This window comes from Ischnura elegans, chromosome 4 (assembly GCF_921293095.1).
Source record: "Ischnura elegans chromosome 4, ioIscEleg1.1, whole genome shotgun sequence".
Taxonomy (NCBI): domain Eukaryota; kingdom Metazoa; phylum Arthropoda; class Insecta; order Odonata; family Coenagrionidae; genus Ischnura; species Ischnura elegans.
In genome coordinates this window covers 103,989,901-104,010,805 of record NC_060249.1, presented here as the reverse complement: position 1 = coordinate 104,010,805, position 20,905 = coordinate 103,989,901, and the positions used below count along the sequence as shown (strand labels likewise).

General features: G+C 42.5%; 1 protein-coding gene across 1 annotated transcript in view; it reads left to right on the top strand.

Annotated features, from left to right (window-relative positions):
• LOC124158211 (zinc finger protein 543-like) overlaps window positions 1-20,905 on the top strand; it is a 155,917-nt gene that overhangs the window by 88,604 nt on the left and 46,408 nt on the right. Inside the window, exon 3 of the mRNA XM_046533400.1 lies at window positions 1,562-1,802. Coding sequence (XP_046389356.1) covers window positions 1,562-1,802 — 241 coding nt within the window. The remainder of the gene's footprint in view (window positions 1-1,561; window positions 1,803-20,905) is intronic.

Genomic DNA, 20,905 nt, shown 5'->3' with positions numbered 1-20,905 from the left:
ATATTTATAATTATCTCATGTGAAATGATTTCATTGGAAATTTAAAAAGTGGGAATGATTGTTTCTATATTGATTGAAAGTGCGTTTGTAAATGTACATTTTGCATGTTGTTCTTAATGTCCTTGATTCCTTTGGGCGTTGGAATAGCTCCTGGTGGCTGCATAAGTGAATGCTGATGGATGAGTATGGTTTGAATATCATCATTAAATACATAATATTAGTCATTCTCGTGAGTTAAGAAGTAAGTGTACCACCCAATCAAAATAATTTTCCTACATATCATCAACAGTATTAGTCACAAATTCTTGAAATATTTTTTAATTTTTCGACACATACAGATATTTTTAATCTTTTCATCGAGTAAGTCGTTTTTTCCTTGCATTTATAAAAAAAGCATTTTCAAGTCTTAAAAGAAAATTTTAAATTAAGTCACTAACATCAGTGTAAATATAAGCAAAAGTCTTTTTTGTGTAAATTTCCTGTTCTCAATTACATATTAAAAAAAAACAATTTTTCAATCGACTTGCACTCGTAGCTTTTCAGAAATATTATCAGCCATATCTCAAATTCACATCCCCCACGATCAAACAGAACAATCATGGATTACCTGATGTAAAATATGCAACCGAACCTGTAGTTTAATTTTTAAACTCGGTTATTATCCTGCTGCCCTTAGCATTCGTATTCATTCACACGTAGCTAATCAGTTCCCAAATGTCGGCACACTATTAATACACTGGGAGACCTGTTTGAGCAAGAATGCATTGAATACCATATAATGTACATACTTCTTCATTTACATCTTTGGCCGCTGCAGACCTGTCGGTGGGGTAAGTTTTGAGGCTTGAATTTCATCAAAGTGTAGGTAATGTGGACCATTGGACTAATATTACAAGAAAGTTAACGCAAAAAAACCGGTGAAGCCTCAATACACGTGGCGCGTCTCTCCGCTAGTCAGAATTAAAAACAAATAGTATCTATCAACACAAATTTAATTCCTTGACCAGCCAATATTTCAGCACTTCGTATCATTACCTTAATAGTAGCACAAGGTGATGAAACGTTTGCCGGTGAATAATCAAAATTAAATGTAAAGTTACGATTGATATTTAATATTAACATTTTTATAAACATGATATGTTTGTCAAGCCTACCACCAAGTTAAGCTCGATACGCTTACATGCTTTTCTACAAGTTCATTGCATCTACGTGCTTTTCTACAAGTTTTTATTCCTTTGGCATCTTGAGGCTAATGTTTTCGCATTTAAATTTTACATCTCCCGCCACACGGTACCCTACACTTTGACTGCATTCAAGCCTTTTAGTCTGTAAGCTTTCGTTTCCAGCATTACGGTCGTAGTCTCGCCTGCTGCTAGCGGATATAAAGCGGATGCTGTCCTGGCGGCACTCAAGAACCTCCGAGTCTTCGCAGGTGGGGTGTCCCCAAAACAAAAAGTAGTCTCCTCCCTCATCTCCAACCCCGCACCGTCTTCCCCGAATCTTGCTGACCGCCCCGTTTGTTTCGTTGCATTCGTCGCCGCTCACGCCCTGCGATGCTCAGATCTTCATGCACAAAAGCGCGATGCAGATGCACGCGCGGGAGGCTCAGCGCGGCGGCGGCGTCGGAGGCCCGGAGTCCAAGCCGCACCAGTGCCAGCAGTGCCTCAAGTCGTTCTCGTCCAACCATCAGCTGGTTCAGCACATCCGGGTTCACACGGGGGAGAAGCCTTACAAGTGCTCCTACTGCGACCGGCGCTTCAAGCAGTTGTCGCACGTCCAGCAGCATACGCGACTCCACACGGGTAAGTCTCGGCCCGAGAGGGTGCAGCCCCAAACCGCCATCATAGCGCCCATCAACACCCCCTAATGATGATTGAAGACTTTCCCAGCGTATAGAATTGTGGAAGGTTACATGGGATTTCCACCGGGTCAGGTTCTCCAACTCCATCTCGGCCGACGTTTCGATGGGCGAGTTGTCCATCGTCTTCATGCCCTGAAGACGATGGACAACTCGCCCATCGAAACGTCAGCCGAGATGGAGTTGGAGAACCTGACCAGTGGAAATCCCGTGTAGCCTTCCACACCCCCTAATGATATTGAGCGAGGAAATTTACGTCCCAAGCGTCAGCTCGAATCTCTGACGTAGATTTTTCTTCGCGCGTGATGGGTTGACATGGTGACGAGACAATTTGTTTCTCTTCACTGCCCCACGTCTTGGACCGACTTTAATGCTGCCAAGTTTAATGCAGGAGAATATAAAAAAAAGAAATATCAAGGTTTGCCGGATTCACTTTTCAGCGGTGCAGCCTCTTCTCGAAAACCTAGGACGCCAGGGAATGTCAGGGAAAATTGTAAAAGCGACTCGAAAATAATGTTTTCTGAAACTTCAAGTGGTGATTTTCACCATTTTCTGACACATGGGTTTCACTTTGATTTATGGACATCCTACTCCCAAGGTATCATTCAGGTGTTTCCCCTAGTTCAAAAGTCAATTATCCATTTTTAATTAACCTCATTTTTTTTGGGTTATTATTTTTCCGAAATCGGTCTCATTTTTATCCCCCATTGGGAAAGATGAGCATTTCATAAATTACATATCATCAAACAACCTGGAAAATGTAGTAAAAAAGGTATTTTCTGGTGAATTATGGGAATTCCACGTGGATATAGTTTTATTTTGAATATATTGTTTAGTTAATATGTCGTCATGATTTTTTTATGCCCAATAAGGTGACCTTCCTCCCATGCAATTTTGTTCGGCCTAAAATGAGTATTTGTAATACTTGTGACGAAGAACCGAAAGAAGAATAATTAGAACAAATAGTGAATGATAAGTTAAACGCACCATTTGGCAAAAAGTTGCCTAAACGTGGATCTGCAGCGTTTTCAATGTCATGTTTGAAATGTTAAGAGTCACCGACGGCGCTGGTAATCGGAGATCAGCGACCCGTGTCGTGTCGCACCTCGACTGGCAATTCCGACTCCGTCTCTCCGTGAAAACTGCTGATGGACATTTTTTCCACCCTTTCCGACCGCGATGGAAAGAAACAATTGGCGGTTTAGCTGACTGGAAAAGATGCTTGGCTACGGATCCGTGACAATTTCATTTGCGCCCCTTTTAGAAACACCTTACGACTTCACTTTTTTATATATGTACATATCACCCGGCTGCGTTCCGACCCTACCCCTCCCCCTTCTCCCTTACCCACCCCTATTCCCCCACCCCCTCTTCCTCCGCTCGCATTTCCTATTGTCTCTTCTCTAGAGCTATTAAATGCCATCTTGACCAACGTCTCAGTCTTCAGCCTCCTTACCACTACTTGTTAAGGTCTCTCGCTAGCTCCTTCTTGCCATAGAGTTGAGGTAGATTATGAGGTTTGGACATTTCACGTTATCACGGAATAAAATGTGAGAAAATAAGGAGGAAGAGTCCAACCTCTCTCAGAATTTTCGGTCTCATGAGGGGAGACAACAGAATCAGCGAGTATACTGGATCATGTCGTAATTGTGCAAATATTTTCAATAAGTTCGAGTAGTTTAAGAAACCAACATAATTATCGCTTATTCTGTGGCGTGGTTTTTCTCTGTTAGATTCAGGAAAATGTTTACATTCCTTTATTGTGAACGCTGGAGGTAAAATGAAACGAAGGCGTCCCATATCATTTTGAGTAGGTGTCCTTTCTTATATGTGAAGACATAAGTCTTTTATAAAAAATCGTCTTCTGTCCTTAAATGAATGTTTCAATCAGCTGAGCAAATTTAAATCCCACGTGTGTCGATTAATTTTGTTTTTTTGTGGCGCAGACTTCACTCTCTATTGTACCTAGTTGTTTTTGACCCCTTTGAAGTGTATCTTTCACCCTTTAATTTCTTCCACATCAATGTACAATTGATATATTTACGTGTTAATACGCATTGATCCTTTATTACTCATTTGGTTTATTGTTTGGGAAATATTTTATAAATAGGTATAAGCTATCGTTGTAAGTAATGATTGTTATTGCTCACGAACATGGGATGATAAATATTCCCTTTTTACATCCTTTTATATATCTTTTTCTAAGGGCTTCTGACAATCTCACCACCTCCTCTCTTATCTACTGCCTGGGTTGCGCCTGGAGACGAGCTATTTCTTCCCATTGCTTGCCATTTTATTTTCACTCTCCGCTCATAACCACCCTTTACACTCGAGAGGCGATTACCTGCCTCCTCTTCTGTCTTCGCCGCAAAGAGCCCGTTCATTCCGGACAGTTCCTTCTCTCATCTTTCTCTCTCTCTCTTCTACATCTCTTTTCCTTTCACCCCTCAACCCTCCCACCTCTGGAGTAAATCGACTATAAGAGCACCCCTTCTCCTCCACCCAGCCAGCGGATGCACCGGACACAAAGGGATGCTAGTCCTCGGAGCGGAAGGGTTGGAGGAGGGCGGTCGGTCGGTCGGTCGGCGTCGCCGGCTTCACCTTTCAGCCTCCGCCGCCTAGGAAGCCGTGCAGCCTCTTAAATCTCCGTTCTTTTCTCTCTCCACGCCTGAGAGAGCGCGTGGGTCGAAGGGAAGGGCTCCCAGGGAGGGGTGGGTACTCTTAGCGGGGGAAAGGAGTCGCCTTCGGACGGCGCCGTCGAAGGAAAAAAAAACAATGCGGGGATGATGAAAAAAACTGACGCCGTCTTGTTGGAAGGAATGGTTGGTTGGACGGTAAGATAGTAACATAAGGAAACAGCTGATAGCCACGGTATTTAGCTGAAGTGCGTCAAAGACTATCCGTGAGATCTGCCTGCCTGGATGTAGTGCGAAGGCATGGAATGGTTTTGTGATAATTTCAAATCTGAAATTAATACTGCTTATCTCGAGGATGTTTGCATTTATTTCCGCGAAAATAAACACTTTTGAACTGGGGAACGAAGTATGAACCCTTTGTAATCGGGCTTGGCGCAGACGTCTTTGTGAATGAGAATCGTCAATACAAATGTTCGGTACTGCGTTTAGCGAGAAATTTCATTGCTCTTATATGCACTTTCTGATGTCCTTATGCTCCTGTTTGCCTGTAAATGTCACTTTGCTGCAAATAGTGAATGCAACAAGAGAGTGAACTGCCTCACTAAAAGCCTTGTCGAAATTGACATCATAAAAACCGCAATTTACCTTTAAGAGCATGGATAATCTTATATCACTTCAAACCACACGAAAACCAACATTTTAAGATTTGGTCCGTCTTCAGAAAACTCAAATTCAAAAAAACGTTCTTTAGAGTGCAGTTGGCTGGATAAACACCATCATAGGAAGAAAATGGGTGAATACAAAAATTGGAAGTTAATACGTTTCAAGGATATCATATCGGTTCTCCGATTTAAAGGCTGCGATTGCGACAAAAATTAGTTCACGATAAGAATCAATCGATGGCTCTCTTTGCTCTTAGCAGAAGTTTTTTTTTCGGATTTTGGATTTGGAATTCGTGGTGGACAGTTAGGAGTGGAGGGGGATGCTAGACAGTCTATGGGATGATGCTCTCGGTGTTGGAGGGTGAGGGGGTCGATAGGGGAGGGGAGTGGATAAGTAGGCACTCGTAATGATTTTTCCTTGGCGATCTGCATCTTTCCCCGCCCCCTATCTCCCCTCCCCCAACACCCCTCACCCCTTAGAATCCTATTCGCCATCAACCCATCTCCTTGACCCGTTTGCAGATGGGAGAAGAATGGATCAAATAAAACTGAAGATCCAAATCCGGATTTTCTTCCTTAAAGATTACTCACGGAATTGTTCGAAAAGATCCAGTTCAAGGGTTGAGAACAGCGGAAGGATGCAGAGTTGAACGTTCCCTCCATACCATTCCGTTACATTTGAAGAAAGTAATATTTTTCCCCATAGTTATGATCCTATCAATTCCTTGTTTTTTTTATTTTCTTCTACGAACTTATAGCGTATTATTCATTATAAAAACAAATAATTTTGAAAAGTCGATTTGTCTATATTTCATAATAAATCAGTTGATTGCTGTTATTGTATGCTGGTTACGATAAAAAATTTTGCTTCCTCACAGTTCCAATGAATGACTCATTCATTCATTACGTGCATATGGCCATGCTAATACCACGTAGTTGCCTTCACGCTAGGAAATTGGAAAACCCAACGGCATATCTCATTTGATCTCAGCATTGAAAATTTTGTACACATATACTGAGGGATTCGTTGTTAAAGGCCTCTTTGTTTTTCAAAACTACTTTATTATCTTTTCCTCGATGGGAAGATATTGAATTTTTTCCTCCCCAACATTGTTTCCGGCAAGAAAATACCGAGTGCTTAGCTGGTTGGATGCTCCCTCCTGTTAAGGGATAATGTGGAGCCAAACGATTTTCTTTCTTTACCCTGCCTTCCTCTCCTCAAGTGGAGGAGCTGGAGGGGAGTTGAGCGGAAAAAAATCACTCTACTCACGAGATGCGTTTCTTATGAGTGGAACGAGCCCGTGGCGCTCCCGTATTCCACATTCCCGGAATAATTGATTATCTCCATCGATCCGGCCATGCGTGGTGGACAAGGGGGTGGGGGGCAGATAGGGATACGGGGGCACCAAATGATGATAGCGTACTGCTCTTCTAAACGAAAAAATCTTATGCGCCCTCACTGATACTTACCCAGGAATTAATATTGAACTGTTTATTTGACGTTAAACACAATTATTCTTGTCGTTTAGCTTTTTTTTACCGGTATTCATTTCCGATACTTATTGGGAACACCACTCAAGGCTGATTTTTTTAAGATATATTGATAGTATCTTCAGGAAATATTAAAATCTCCTCATCATTTGCGATTATCCTCCATTTTTTTCGAATTTTCGAAACTCGCGGCATACATTTCACTCTTTTCGTGCTTGTGTCATGCGTCCCTGTGTCTCACGATACATAATGATTGAAATTTTATTTAACCGGCAAAATAATAATCCTTACTCCTCTCTTGCATTTCACAAGCATGGAAAATTTGGATTGAACAATCATGCATACTCTTGTATTGCTTGGTGTAGATTCCACCCAGGGAATAGAATCATGAAATCCTGGTCAGCAAACGAGGATAGCAGTCAGACGTCACCGAGGTCGGCAACGTACTTATGTCAGTGAATGGGCATAGGTAGTTATTTCATTTCAGGGTATAGACTAGGGAGGGGAAGAGAAGGGTCTTGGTCCTTTCTTTTCGAAGAGGTAGAATATGTGAGGTGAAGGGCTAAAGGGAGGAGGCTCGGGGTTGTACCCTAAACTTCGATACCCTGTTCACCCCATTTTTTAATACCTTCTCACCCCCAGCCTCTCTTCAAGTTCACATATATTAACGGCCCTCCTCCGCCCTTTTTTCCGCCCTCTTTAGCTTGGAAAGGACGCGAGGGTGGGTAGGGTGGCCCAGCGGTCAAGGGAAAGATGTGTGCAACAAGGGGAATTGGAAGGGCAGACCTCAAGTATGCGAATAGAGGAGCGGGGAAAGGGTTCCCATCCTCCTCCCCCAGCCCTTACGCCAATGCTTGGCTGCTTATAGGGGGTGCGGTACCCCTGGGGTGGGTTTTTTTATTCCTTCTGGGATTAAAAAGAAAAGGGGGCTATATGGTAAGCCGCTGGTCCGGCGGGAATTTTTTCATCTTCACCATCCTTCCTTGGGCCGAGCTCTCCCTCCCACCTCCCCCTTCATATCTTGCTTATTTGGTAATGGAAATTCCTTTCCGCCCTCCAGTAGGGTGATCGATCCTTCTGTCGGGACGGGGTTGTTTCTGAAGCCTCCACCCTTCCTCTTCGTTATCATATTTCCTTCCTCTTCCACTCTTGAACCCCTGAGACTCTCTTTCAGACCTCCAGACAGTGATAAAAGAAATAATTCTGTAATCACAAGAAACCTTGCACGAGGATACCCTCAGATAAGGAAGTGACTATTGCTGGTCACTTCACTTGCGTATTCTTAAGCGAAAAGTGAATCGCAGAATCAATCAAATGCGACCTGATAAAGATAGCCGCTTGCATTTTGCCCGCAGTTACGAGCTATAAAGGAGAATATCTGAGTTACGTTGAGACTTGACGTGAACTTAATATATTATACCTTTTTAAAAACGACATTATTTTCTCACATATTTAAATGCGCATTCCTCCATACGAAGTTTCTTTTTCGTCAAGTAAAGTCCTTTTCATCTGCTATCGGGGACATATTTTTCATGCATGCATGATTATTCATTGTAACCATGGTTATCATTCACCGCAATCCATTCAAATAAGTAATTTTAGTATTTTGTACATCCAAAGCTAAGTATTTTTATATGGGTTACATTCCACACGAGGGGTTAACAATAATGAGAAACAATAATGGCAAAAAATATACTTACTCTCAATTTTTATGTTTGTATTATAGTATTATGACTACTTTAAAACTGCAGGATACTTTAAGTGCTTTTCCACTTCCAAACCGATGTGCCTTGGGACCTGAGTACTTGGCTTCGTAGATACGTGCATGGAACGATAAGGAGAACGCTCCGATCGAAGCTTTAATGGACCTGTTGGGAAGTAAACCGCGAAACATAATATTTTAGGAAACGGGCGATACCCTTCCTAAGCTATCCGCACGAAATCGACACAAGATGATTATTCAAAGGAATCAAAATTTTATGGCCGCCTTCCGTTCCATCTGAAACGCGTTCCTTTTTTTTGTGGCCGCAATGTTTTGAGTTTCCAACCGATAGCAAGAATGTTATGTAAGTTTCGGAGTTCGTTCTTTGGAAATCGTTTCTTCTCACGAGAAACCGTAACTTTCTTCGTCCCTCATACCCTATCCGCCCACCCCTTTCTCCTTTACTATCTCCCTACCACCCCACCCCCCTTCTACGAGATTAGGTTTTCTTCCGGACGAATATCAAGAGCCTTGATCTCCCATAAGACGGAAAAAGGACGACTCGAGGGAGAATGGGGCGGTCTGGATTGAGAGGTACAGCTAGGGCCTTGTGCGGTTATTGGCCAAAGTGGGGGCGAGGGTGGGCTAGTTTACAGCCTCGAACAGGGCGCTATATGGTTTTATCAGAGTGGGTGATTTCGGTGAGTTATTCTTTCTCGGTTATGCTATTTTAGGGCTAACATCGTAGTTCGGCAAATAAATACTTAATTTTTCTCGCCATTACATGAGCTATTTGATTAAATGAAACTGGGTCGCAGGCCTTGCCGTATGCATTATAAAACGATTACCTTCATGTAGTTTAATAAACTAGCTTAACTTCTTTAAATATTCAATGCCATTTTTTTGCGAAGTATTTCCTTGAAACTGCCTCTTTATTCGCAAGCCATACTTTTATATCATCTCCTGCCTCACCCTAGTTCAATCTTTCCTTTCATAATTGTGATTCTATAAGTGAAATGTTATGATGCCCCCCTGAGGATATTTGTGGCTTTTATTATAGCTTATAGTATTGAATAGTTGGTTTAAAAAACAGTGTTTCATTCAAAAGGATGGTTGGTTTCCAAGCGATCCATATAATTGTGAAGATTGTTGGGAATTAAATGAATTCATAGAGCGTTTGTACGATAGGTTATGGAGTTTTGATGCCAGATACCTCATTCCCGAATCAATGCAGGTCAACCAACATTATTACACGCAGTTGCATTTGTTTGAATTATTCCTCGCTGAACTTAGTAGAATCTTAAGTTTTCTTTGGTATGCACGGAGAAAGAAAAATTACTGAGTGATATTATTTAGCATGAAAACCATTTAAAACAAAAATTTTAGTTTTAGGAATGCTACTTTTTATGTTGCACTGTCCTTTATCCCTTCATTAGGCACTTCTTTTAGTTCTCTGCCTAAAACTCGACGTGTGACCCGACTGGAGACTTGTAGGGCCTTCCACAGATTATCTTGGAGTACACCCCCAAAATCGAGTTAAGCGAGCATGCATTAAGGTCTAAAAATTCGGAACAGGATGGAAGTGATCCCGGGGAGGGTAGTGTGGGGAAGTAGCGTGTCAGGAAGATGAAACGTCGGGGGCGTCCAAAGGGGCATTAGTGAGTACCTGCACATAATGGGGGGGGGGGGTCGTCGGCAACGGGTTTGAAGGCTATAGAGGGCGGGTCTCCTCGTCGGTGGCTGAAGAATTAGTCACCTCTGTGATGTGTCCCTTAAAAACCGCGTCGGGCCTCCCGCCACCCTTCCTTTGCCCGCCGCTCTTTTCTTTCCCGCAGCCGCGGATCTCGATTTTTTCCTCTTCCTTTTCTCGCTTCCCCGTGCCCTGCCTCTCCATCGTATCACGGAGTGCTCCCGAACCACGAGATTCAATTGTCGCGTCTCTTTCCCGTCCGTAATGCTTCATCAGCGTAATCCACCCCCGACCCGTCTCCTCTTCATCTTCTTCGCCTGAAGGTTTACCTTTGTCGTTGCAGAGGCGATTCCTAGCACTACGTTTGCAGCCATTCTCCTCGATCCAGTTCATAGAAAATTTGTCATTTTTGTCGCCAATACTTTTGGAAGGGAATTTTTTCTTAGCCCCTTCTTTTTTCTGTTAATATATTTTATGATAAGTCGGCCTCTTGGAGTAGGAGATTGATGACCTTCTCCATTTTTTAAATTATTTTCCGACACAGGCATGGTTTTCTTTTCCCTTTGAATTAGCTTAAGACTTAATTTTTTTCTGTTACTCCACCCAGGTTTTCTTTTTCCCTTCCGTTAGGTGGATATAATTCCCTTTGATCTTGGGCCATCGCAAGTGGCTACTTCGAGCCTGGGATGTTACTATTAGGGAAAATTGGTAAACGACATTGACGAAGAGAGATGTGGGAAATGTGAGGTGAAGGTCAATGACTTCATCTGTGGTCCTTATACCCCAATTTTCGAAAACATACATTTCTGCTCAGTTTTTCATTATTAAATGAATTTCCAATCATTTTGATGGTGCATTAATACTAGTACTATTTCTCTTCTACTTAAATTTGAATTATAAATTGCCGCACATTTATATACGTCAATTTACTAGCAAAAATTTTCGGGGAAAATAAAATATTTTGCAAGGCAAATGTCAAAGAATTTCTGTACCTTTATCTAGTTATAGCCTAACGATTGCGTAGGGAGTGGACCGTAGCACGCTCTGAAGAAATACGCAGGAGGTTTTTTCATCGATAATAAATCGATGATGATAAGCGAAAATAATCCTGAAAAGGGGCGATAGGTGGTGAAGAGTAGGTATAGGGTGAAGGGCAGGTGACGGTCGTCCGTCTCATGTCTTGCAAGGCGCCCTCTCACGCCGAGAAAGAGAATGAGTTGGATGAAGGGGGAGAGGGTAACGAAGTTAAGATGGATGCGGAGAGATAAGAAGGAAGAGAAAGGATTTCGAAGCCAGATGGAGGAATGAGGATGCAGATCTCGCGAGGATTGGCATTAAGAGCGAGCCAACGGGAGATTTAAAGCGTGGCGATTGTACGAGGGAGTGGGAGGGGGGTACTCCGAGGGGGGTAAGGTAGAGGAGGGATGGAAAGAAACGAGGGGGTGTGATGAAGGGGGAATTCCGGCGAAAAGGAAAGTACGAGAGTTGCGCGTGGTGCATGAGGTGGCGATTTTTTTCCTGCGTCCAATTCCGCAGCAGTCGAGTGTGAAGGCATTCCGGTCTGCAAATTCAACGTGTCCCACCTTAAGCGCTCTATTCGTCGCCATCTATATTTCTTTGGACGGTGAGGTACACCCGGGAATTGTTGCTCCCTACCCAAATCCATTCAAATTCTTGAATAGGTCTTGAATGGTGTATGACTTGATCGGCCTTATGACTCATTGCCCGCGTCGCCTTCGTCCTAAATATCAATTATGGTAAATGCTCGTCGATGCTAATGTTCTAATGATGTTCTTGCATTGTAGGGCGAAATCCAAGAATATTTGCGATGAATGGTGAGCAGCAAAAGTTAAGAGTTATAGTCATGAAGAATGATAGCAACAACGCAAGGTAGGGATACGTGATTACGGCACTTTTTTGTGAATTATGCCGGTAAAATCGTCAAGGCCTTTTTCGCGGAGTCGGATAAAGCTGCCGTTTGTGCACGAAAAACTTGATCATGGTGTTACAGGTGTGATAATAAGATATGGCCCGCATAACCTCTTGAGTGGGTCGGCAAAGATATCCGTCCAAACGTGATCCGAAACATGTAGAAAACTCGGGAACATTTAAGAATAAATATGTCTTATAGAAAATGAAATTACAATAAACCTTTTTTTCTCATTGCGGTTACCCTGCGGTGCGCGAAATTCAGCATTGGCACTGAATCCTCGCTAGTCATTGCTCAAGTTGGATTTCCTCAATTTCATCCCATGACACGGATGTACCCTCTATTGTGATCACATTGCAAGGATCATTCTAAATTCTATTTATAAGATTTCGAATCGTATCTCTCTTGTGTCGTGCAATCAACTGCACGCCTAGGCAACGTGATCGTGCATACGTTCACCAACAAGACGACCAAACTCCTTGTTCCCTTCGTAAAGACATTCACAAACTGCGCGAGCAGAGACATATCTTGTCAAGGTGATGGAAAAACGTGTCTATGCCCCGGTATCGAAGGGTAACCTTAAATGATGGAGCCTTAAGGGGATGATAGCACAGATAGATAGATAAATGGGTATCCCGAAGTGATTGGTATGGTTATAGTCTTCGCAGAGGGAAGCCTGCCAATGGTTTTGATGGGGATTCGGCAGGTATGAAGGGTTGGATGGTGGCAACAAATGAGCCACGTGTGTTGGGATGCATTGATGGGATGGGTGGGTCGAGGTATACTGCCAGAATGGGGAGAGAAAAGGACGGAAGCATTCGTCGCAGCAGGTAGCGGCTGTCGGGAAGCAATGGCAATTCACGGAACCCATGTTGAGGTTGAGATAAATTGATCGTGATATGATAATGAAATCATCGTGAAAGTAAAATTCTTGTCAGCATATATCATGCGGTAGCCAACCTATTAAAAAAAGACTCAAATGATTCAAACGAAATGTTCAACTGGAGGTACTTACCTGAACATTTTTTCACATAGGAGTTTATTGATAGGTTTCTTTAATACCTTTAACCTGATTCACCCTTTAGAAGTTCTAATTTTAAGTAAAAATGTCCTGTATTGTAGACACCCTTTATGCTCTTTGCCTAGTTTGGTAATTTTTCAAGCTCTCCTAATGCGTACAGAAAGGCTTATGAAAATAATTTTACGCGAATAGCTCACCAAAATTTCGTCACAAGAGATGCGGGTGTGTACCGGTGAAAACCGAAAAGGAACGAATTTATTTTAATTTTTCTCGATCCCGGGCAGCTTGTCACTCGATGCAATCACCCCGTGAGGCAAAGGTGGTAAAATTTAGAGCCGAGAAAGGGTGCGTCCATTAGATGCGAATATTGGAGGATAGAGAAATGTGCCGGTCACAGGGAGGGAGAGTATTTTGGGGGAGGGGAAGAATATGCCACATGAGGGTGAGGCGGGGATGGTGCTCTGAGTGGGAAAGACTTCCCTTCACCGCGTTCCGTTAATTTTAAATAAAAAAAAGAGAAGGCGAGGATGTGGCGGGGGGAGAATGGGGCAGAGTGGAGCGTTGCGGCATTGAGGGGGGGGGAGGGTTGTGGACCAACCGGGGGGTGTTATGGGGGTTTTGAGTGCGCCTTCTCCCCTATACCTCCACCCGTCCCTTAACATCCAAGCCTGCCCCCAGCCTCCTCCGATAGTAGAGTGCTTTTTACGATGTTTCCGCGGGATCAAAAACGCGATTTTCCGGAAAAAAAAATAATATTAAGGGCGAGAGAGGAGAGTATGGAAGGGGCATTTCTCGGAAGAGCGGCAAAGGGGCTATTTGGACTGGGAGCGGTGGGGGGTGGAGGGGAGGGAGGGGGTGGAGACTTCTTTTTTTTCCAGAGTGCACCCTCCCCCCTCCTACCTCACACCTCCTCTCCCTCTCAGCTTTTTCATACATTTTTTTCCGTCCCGCCGCCCCCCTCCAATGTCCATTTCGTACTTACCGCTTCCCTCTCCTCCCAACTCCACCCATCCTCCCACTCACGCCCTCCCATTCAGTAGACGTCGACGGGAGAACTGCGAGTAGGACATCAAGATTGCTTTCTTAAAGGGAGAACAGAACGCTAAGAGGTTCTCGCATTATCCTTGTTTTCCCTTCCCCGAAGACCCAAAATAAAAGGTGCCGAAGTCCTTTTTATGCAAATGCTTTCCCATTTTTACCCTTTTCCCGACCAAACAAGAACGTTTTTTTTCTCTCGCCCTCTCTTCTTTCCATCAGACCCTTTTTCGGCCGCATTAGTTGATCTGAGTCGCCTGCGCCAATTCCGATGTACTTTGCGCTCACATTAAAATTTGTAGCATAGTTGTTTAAATACCGTTTAACGAATAAGTGGCTATTGTACAAAGTAATGGTGCTAGCTTATGTGTACTTGTCATATTCTTTCCCGGTAGAAAACTCACTGTTATCAAATTATTCGCAGGATATAATATCCAGACTCCGAGTCTGCATTCATGCTAATGTCATGGACATTTTATCTGCCTCTCCATCGAGGATGCAACTGGACAAAAAACTAAGTGGTCGGCATAAAATAATCTCAGCAAAAATATTCTCATCTCAAAGTTTTCTCAAGTGTGGTCCTCACCAATCAACTTTCAGGCATAAGATAATAATTCATTTCGTTAACGTACGTAGATATTACCATTAATACTAGTGCAAAGAAGGAGTGCGAGCGTGAAAATAGTAAAAAAAAATATCTTGAATCATCGCGTATAGCACGATTTGGTGAATCTCATAGAGATATAATTTATATTCTGCTATGTAGACAGAGATGGAAGAATTCAATACGTCTCTATAAGTCTTTTACTAATTCAAAATGACCATTTTATGATGTTAACAGCGCATTTTGGGTAGAAACATATCTCAGCACACGGATTGTCTCTTACTGCGACTCACGCGTGGCACAATCTCGGGGGTAGTAGATCGTCCCTCCTGCTCCTTTTTCCCTTCCTTAGTTCCGAGTCACCCTCTCCCTACATTTTTAGGGAAAAAATGCGAGCACCAAACTTGGTCTTCCCTCCCGCGACACCAACCTTTCGTCACCTTTGAGAACTTAACTCTCTCACGGAAGGTGAGAGGAAGGAGAAAAAATATTCCCCTGGTCCTTCCCCCCCCCCCCTACAGCTATGAAGTTAACCCGCGAAAAGAAAGTAAAAGAGATACCGAACAAGTTAATAACGTTGGCACTAGATGACGATTCCCCTCGTCAGTTGGAGGGGGCAAGAGTTGAGCAGTTTGCACGGCAAGGAGTTGGGTGGAGGGGAAAATTACGAGTAGATGGGAGAAGGAATCGTGGAGTTAGGGGGAGAAGTCTCGGTCAGAATGAAGGATCTTAACTGGGCGATGAGAGACGCAGGGTTGCTGGAGTGTGGCAGAGGAGGGGTATGAAGTGTTTGTTGATGGAAGGGGTGTAAATGAGAAAAGAATGGACTTGGGGGTGATATGTGGCTGAAGTCATAAAAATTCCTCTACCAGTGTTCATTTCCCCTTAGTAATTTTATAAATGGATGTCACGATTACAGTCACGAGTTTACGGCGTTAAAAATTCATCACTTTAAATTAACAAGAAAAATCGAGAGGAAAGTCCGTTCTTGTATTGAAAGCGAACCCAAAGCATTTCGATCATTGATGCTGAAGAGTGCAGCCAATGCTCATGCCACCATACTTATTCCATATGCCATGATTAAGGGTTTTATGCAATATTTTTAGCTCGTCAAAAATCTTGATTAGCCTTGTCTTCATTTGCGGAAATGGAAACTCGTTGCGACTACTGATAACGAAAGCATTGCCTTATTTTGGTTACCGTGATATTTCTATTGAAAGCAATTTTACTATTCAGTATACTTCAGTTATTTACTGGAATTCATTCCGCCAAGAATAAGCATTCTATACGTTTGGATACCTGCGATGTAAGTATTTTGCATTGGCAGAAGTAAATACGTTAAAAATTTCAATTTGAATATATAATTCAACCAATCACAAGCAATAAGATAAAGTCCTGCGAGAAAAACCTATAAAATAATATGGCTCGAATCCGTACGCCTGACCTCACTCGATATCCGGAGGTATTGTAATCTCCCATCTTAAATGGGTCTGTATCACTCACTCATTTTCCTTTATTCGGGGAGCGATTCGGTTTATAATTTAGAGTGATTTTGATGTGCGAGTCAATGCACCGTAAGTTTCCTGAAAAAGAAGCATTGAGAATAATGACGTTTGGTCTTCATCCATTAAATTTTGAAACGATTCCAAACATTCCTGTGCATCTCATAGATTATAATCGATGTATTCATTCCGCGTGACGCCATTAAAAAGGATCAGGGTTATAAACACTCAATAAATCCCCCATTCATCTGCTCAAGCGTGAATTAATGGACGTTGGTAAAAGGTGTAGGAATGTTAGCCCTTTTTGGGAAAATTGTCCTTTGCAGCCACAAAAATCGGGACTTTTTAGCGCATGAAGAGAAAAACAATGCTATAAAATGGACAGATTAATCATTTCGCGTGGTCGAGAAAAAACTTAGCCGGACAAATTTTGACGTCGTGTAAACGATGCGTGAAATTCATGATCACTTCATTTTCATCACCCAGTTGGTCTTCATGGACTGCTCTTTTCATACAACAGCGACCCAAACGCAATTCTCTCTTTGATGTACAACGGCACCTTATAAATTCTCGTCAGAATGCACTGTTAATTCCCGCGGTTTTTTTTCCTTCATCCATGATCAATCTACCAGCAAAGCACGTTTACTTTTTCCAGTTTTCATATAAGAGGCATAATCCCCTCAGCATAACAGAATGGAATGCGCGAGTACAATTCACAAGTTATTTATAGCTGACGCCATTGCGCTTCACATGGCTTACGCCTCAACCTGTTCCAGTTGCCATTGTAGATGTACGTTCGTTACGAAAAGCGGTGATCCTCGTATAACATCTCAAATCAGAAAAAGGATATGCCATCATTGTTTCCCACAGTGATTGATAATTCAATAAAGGCCATCATCATTTCCCCATGCCATTTCATTCTTATTTGTGGGATCATACCTAGGTTGACATAACCCATAGTAGTGAACTCTTTTGCTCTCGAGAAATAGCTGAAATACATCCTTGAAGATCTTCATGTATAATCCGTAATGGATACTGCTAACACATAGCATGATGAAGTTTTCAACTGAGGGAAATAGAAAATATACTATCGGAAAAAAATATTTATCACACTGCCTGAACCGAGTTACATTTTGTAGGACCTAGAGAAACTCCATTTTCCTGCTCCTTTTCTCATTTTGAAGTGCCTACTTTAAAATTGAATCTTCGCGTGAAATAAAGGGCAAAAAGTCAACGGGGGGAGGTGAGATGGTCGTCTTGAGAAATGGGATTGGACAGCGAAGGAGGCAGCTTGGATATGAGCAAAGAATGAGATGGAGGGGGGATGGAGAGCGTTGAAAAAAAAAAGATTTCTTCCTCTTTTCTGCTCCGGGACTTGAAGGGCTGAAAAAAATATAAAACGAGAAGAAGAAAAAATATGACTGGAAAAGAAAGAAAGTTTTCCCTGGAGTCCGTTAATTTCGAACTGGGTGGCGAAGGTTGAGGGAGGACATTCGTTGGTCTACGGGGTAGAGGAAAGAGAGGTGAGGGGGTGGAGAGTGTCCTGGCGAATGAGTAGTGTCTTTTTTTTTTAGGAGAGGGGTTGGAGAAGAAGTGAGGAAAAGGGTTTGGACGTATTCCTGGCAGAGGTGAGTGGGGTTGAGGGGCAGGGGAGAGAAAAATCTGGGGGGAAGGGGGTCGGCAAAAGGATGGCAGGGAAGCAAAGACAGTCGGAATTGAGGGGAGGGGGGAAAATGAAAAATTAAAAGAATCAAACTCCGAAAAAGCACTAGAATTCTCCCTATTTAATTAATTACGTAATTTCTTCTCGTCCTGCGATTCGGACAAAAGCAAACTCTTTTTATTAATATAAATGAATCGCACGAATCAGTGGAAAGAAAGGGCTATTTAGGCATCTGCTCCCTTCGTCTTGTTGCGAGGTGAAAAAAAAAGAAGTCCCTGAATTTTCCAAGAAAAGGACAAGCGTCGCGATTTTTTTTATAATTGGATATACTTCCATTGTAATGCTAATTCCTTTATTTTCGCCGGAGATCCATTTTACTGAAAAGGTAAGCAAATCATGCGGAAATGCGACGTCTTTGTTACAGCATCGGAGAAAATATTTGGAACTTGGAAAATAATGATGGTGGTGATTAAGATTCTCTGACACACGAGCAGGGTTTTCTCTATTTCTTTAACCGATTAGTTGTTTTCTCTGGCCCGTAAATGTTGCGTGTAGGCAGCCGAGCAATTTGAGAGAATTATTTTAGCTGCATGTTTAGTGAGATTTCCTTCCCAATTTTGATATTCGATGGTTTCACATCGAGAATATTGAAGGTTGAAATAAAGCAAAGGAGTATAGTATAGAAATTATGGAAGCACTTACCGAATTCAAATAACCAAATTTGATATTTTTATAATGTTAACCTAATTTGTAAAGCATAATTTATCGAATATAGAGTTTGGAGATAACTCGTTCAAATGCCATTGAAATAATCGTTAAAGACGGAAGAAATGGAAAAATTTGAATAAGTAACTAACCGATCAAATAGGTGGTAAACCCACTCCCAGCTAACTTAAGGATTTTGGTCTAGGATGACGACGGACTAGCATGATTTTACCCTTAGGTCACTCACCGATCTCTTGATTTTAAGGGACTTTACCTTGCGTCTACGATTGTGCCTATAATTTATACCGTATTTTTAACGTACTGTATTCATTCACGATTCACGACCGTATATATTCTCTTCAGGGGCAGTTGGCATCATAGACGCATCGAGGCACCCCCGAGCAATCTAACGGGATCGAACGGTATTTTTCATCGCTGTCCCCTAAAAATCTCGATCTCGAAGATCCACTCGATCAATTAAGTTCTCTTCCTCGCCGCGAGACGCATCGTCTTCAGTCATCTACCCGCCTCATCACATTTGCATACCAACCCCTCCTATCGTTCCTCCTCCTCCCTAGTTACCCGGCGATTAGTGTCCTGCCAATCGCTCTGCCCCTAGCCATTGGAAACGATCTCCATCAAAAGTGTCGTAAGCGTTACGTGTCCCTTCTCAGCAGGTTGGGGAGGGAAGCAATTTCTTTCCACGCCAGAAGTATCAACCGTAATATGCTCCTCCTCTCCTCAGTTTCTTAATTAGCATGCACCCACGCCCTTTAGTTTCCCCAGCTTCCCCTCTTCATTGTCAATTCCAATCATTTTTCTCCCTCTGGTATCAAAAAGGCCACAAAATCCGTAATTACGAAACCAATAATTGCGGGTTGTTTTTTTTCCTGCAGTTTCTTCCAAAAAAAAGAAAATTTATTTACGTAAACCACCTTCGCGGATTGGAGTCTTTTTTCAACACGGCACTCAGATCAAACATCTCCGTTTTACCAAGGGGGAACTCATGATACTCCATATTTTTTTAAGTTGCGTTGTAACTTTAAATGCAAAAATATTTATTTGTGGGCCAGATTTAGGCACATTGTTTTCCACCCTCTTGTCAAAAGAAGTCGAATAAGATTGAATTATAATTTTGGATGCACGGTTTGTAGAATGACTTTCAGCACTATTTAAGCCATTTTTTATTATTTTTTCATCGAATAACAGTAACGTCAAGTAACTAGTTTGATAAATTAAGAGTGATCTGCTGATTTTAAGCAGAGCCTTAAGCGTCTTATTATATATACAACTAAAACTTGGCATGCAAACACCAACGTTTGGGTGCGTACGAGTCTTTGAATTTAAGAGTGCCGTGGGAATATCCAACATTCTCGGCTTACTGTTGTTAATTCATTTTAAAATCAGTTTAAGCAACGAGTGACATTGAAACTAATCCAAGCCACTGATGTAGTGCCAATAAAATCCACTAAGGGAATCGCGTGATCACAGTCAGGTCATCGTCTCCATGGCCAGGAAAAAAAACTGATTTCTGGAAATTATTCTACTCGTAAGCTCTTGACGCAAATTACTCGATCGAATCTCCGTTGAATCTATATTTATCTTCGGTAAGGGCATTGGCAGTCGCGCTTACTGTAATATCGGTGCATCTATTCGGTTGTTTTTTTCCGAGCAGAGCATGTATTTAGTTGGGTAGTTGGTGCCGCTGCGTCGGACGCCGAGAACTCGTTTCCCGGCAGCGCATGCATTTTCATGGAGCTGTATCAATGTTGCGCGCCACTTCCTTTCCACTTGATCTCAAAAATGGCCTTTTAAGGGAACGGCTTAGGAGCCGTATCGTACGGTGCTGAGAACAGTTGAAACAAACGACAAGATGGATAATGCAACTTTTTTTCATACAGTCATTTCTCACGAGAAACATTTTTCTGATTCATTTTCATTTCCCGCGCGTAATCATTATTCCTCCCCGTTTATTCATCTTCATGTAATCACCCATTTAATCGGCTGCAAAAACCACGTACTAATATCGTGATTATTTTTTGTTAATCTTAATCACGTTGTACCCAACAGTGATTTTATATGCCCCATGACTCTGTATGAGAGAAATTGTAACTTCCGTCGCAGTTGGAAATATTTTAGTGAACTATCGGTCAGCGATATTAATAGATCCAGCTGTGACAAGTCAGTAGTCAATAATTAAACTTGTCCATAGAATCCACACTGGAGGGGGAAGTTGCGCGGGGTGGACTAGGCTTGGAGGGTAGGATGCTAACCCGTTCACCTCCCTCCCAGCTACTCCTCCAAGCTTGCGAGGGAGTCACGGAGGGGCGCCACCAGGCGACCCTAATGAAGAGGAGTGCATGGGCCTCATGTCAAGGGGATCGCCTCAAATGGAGCGGAGGAGAA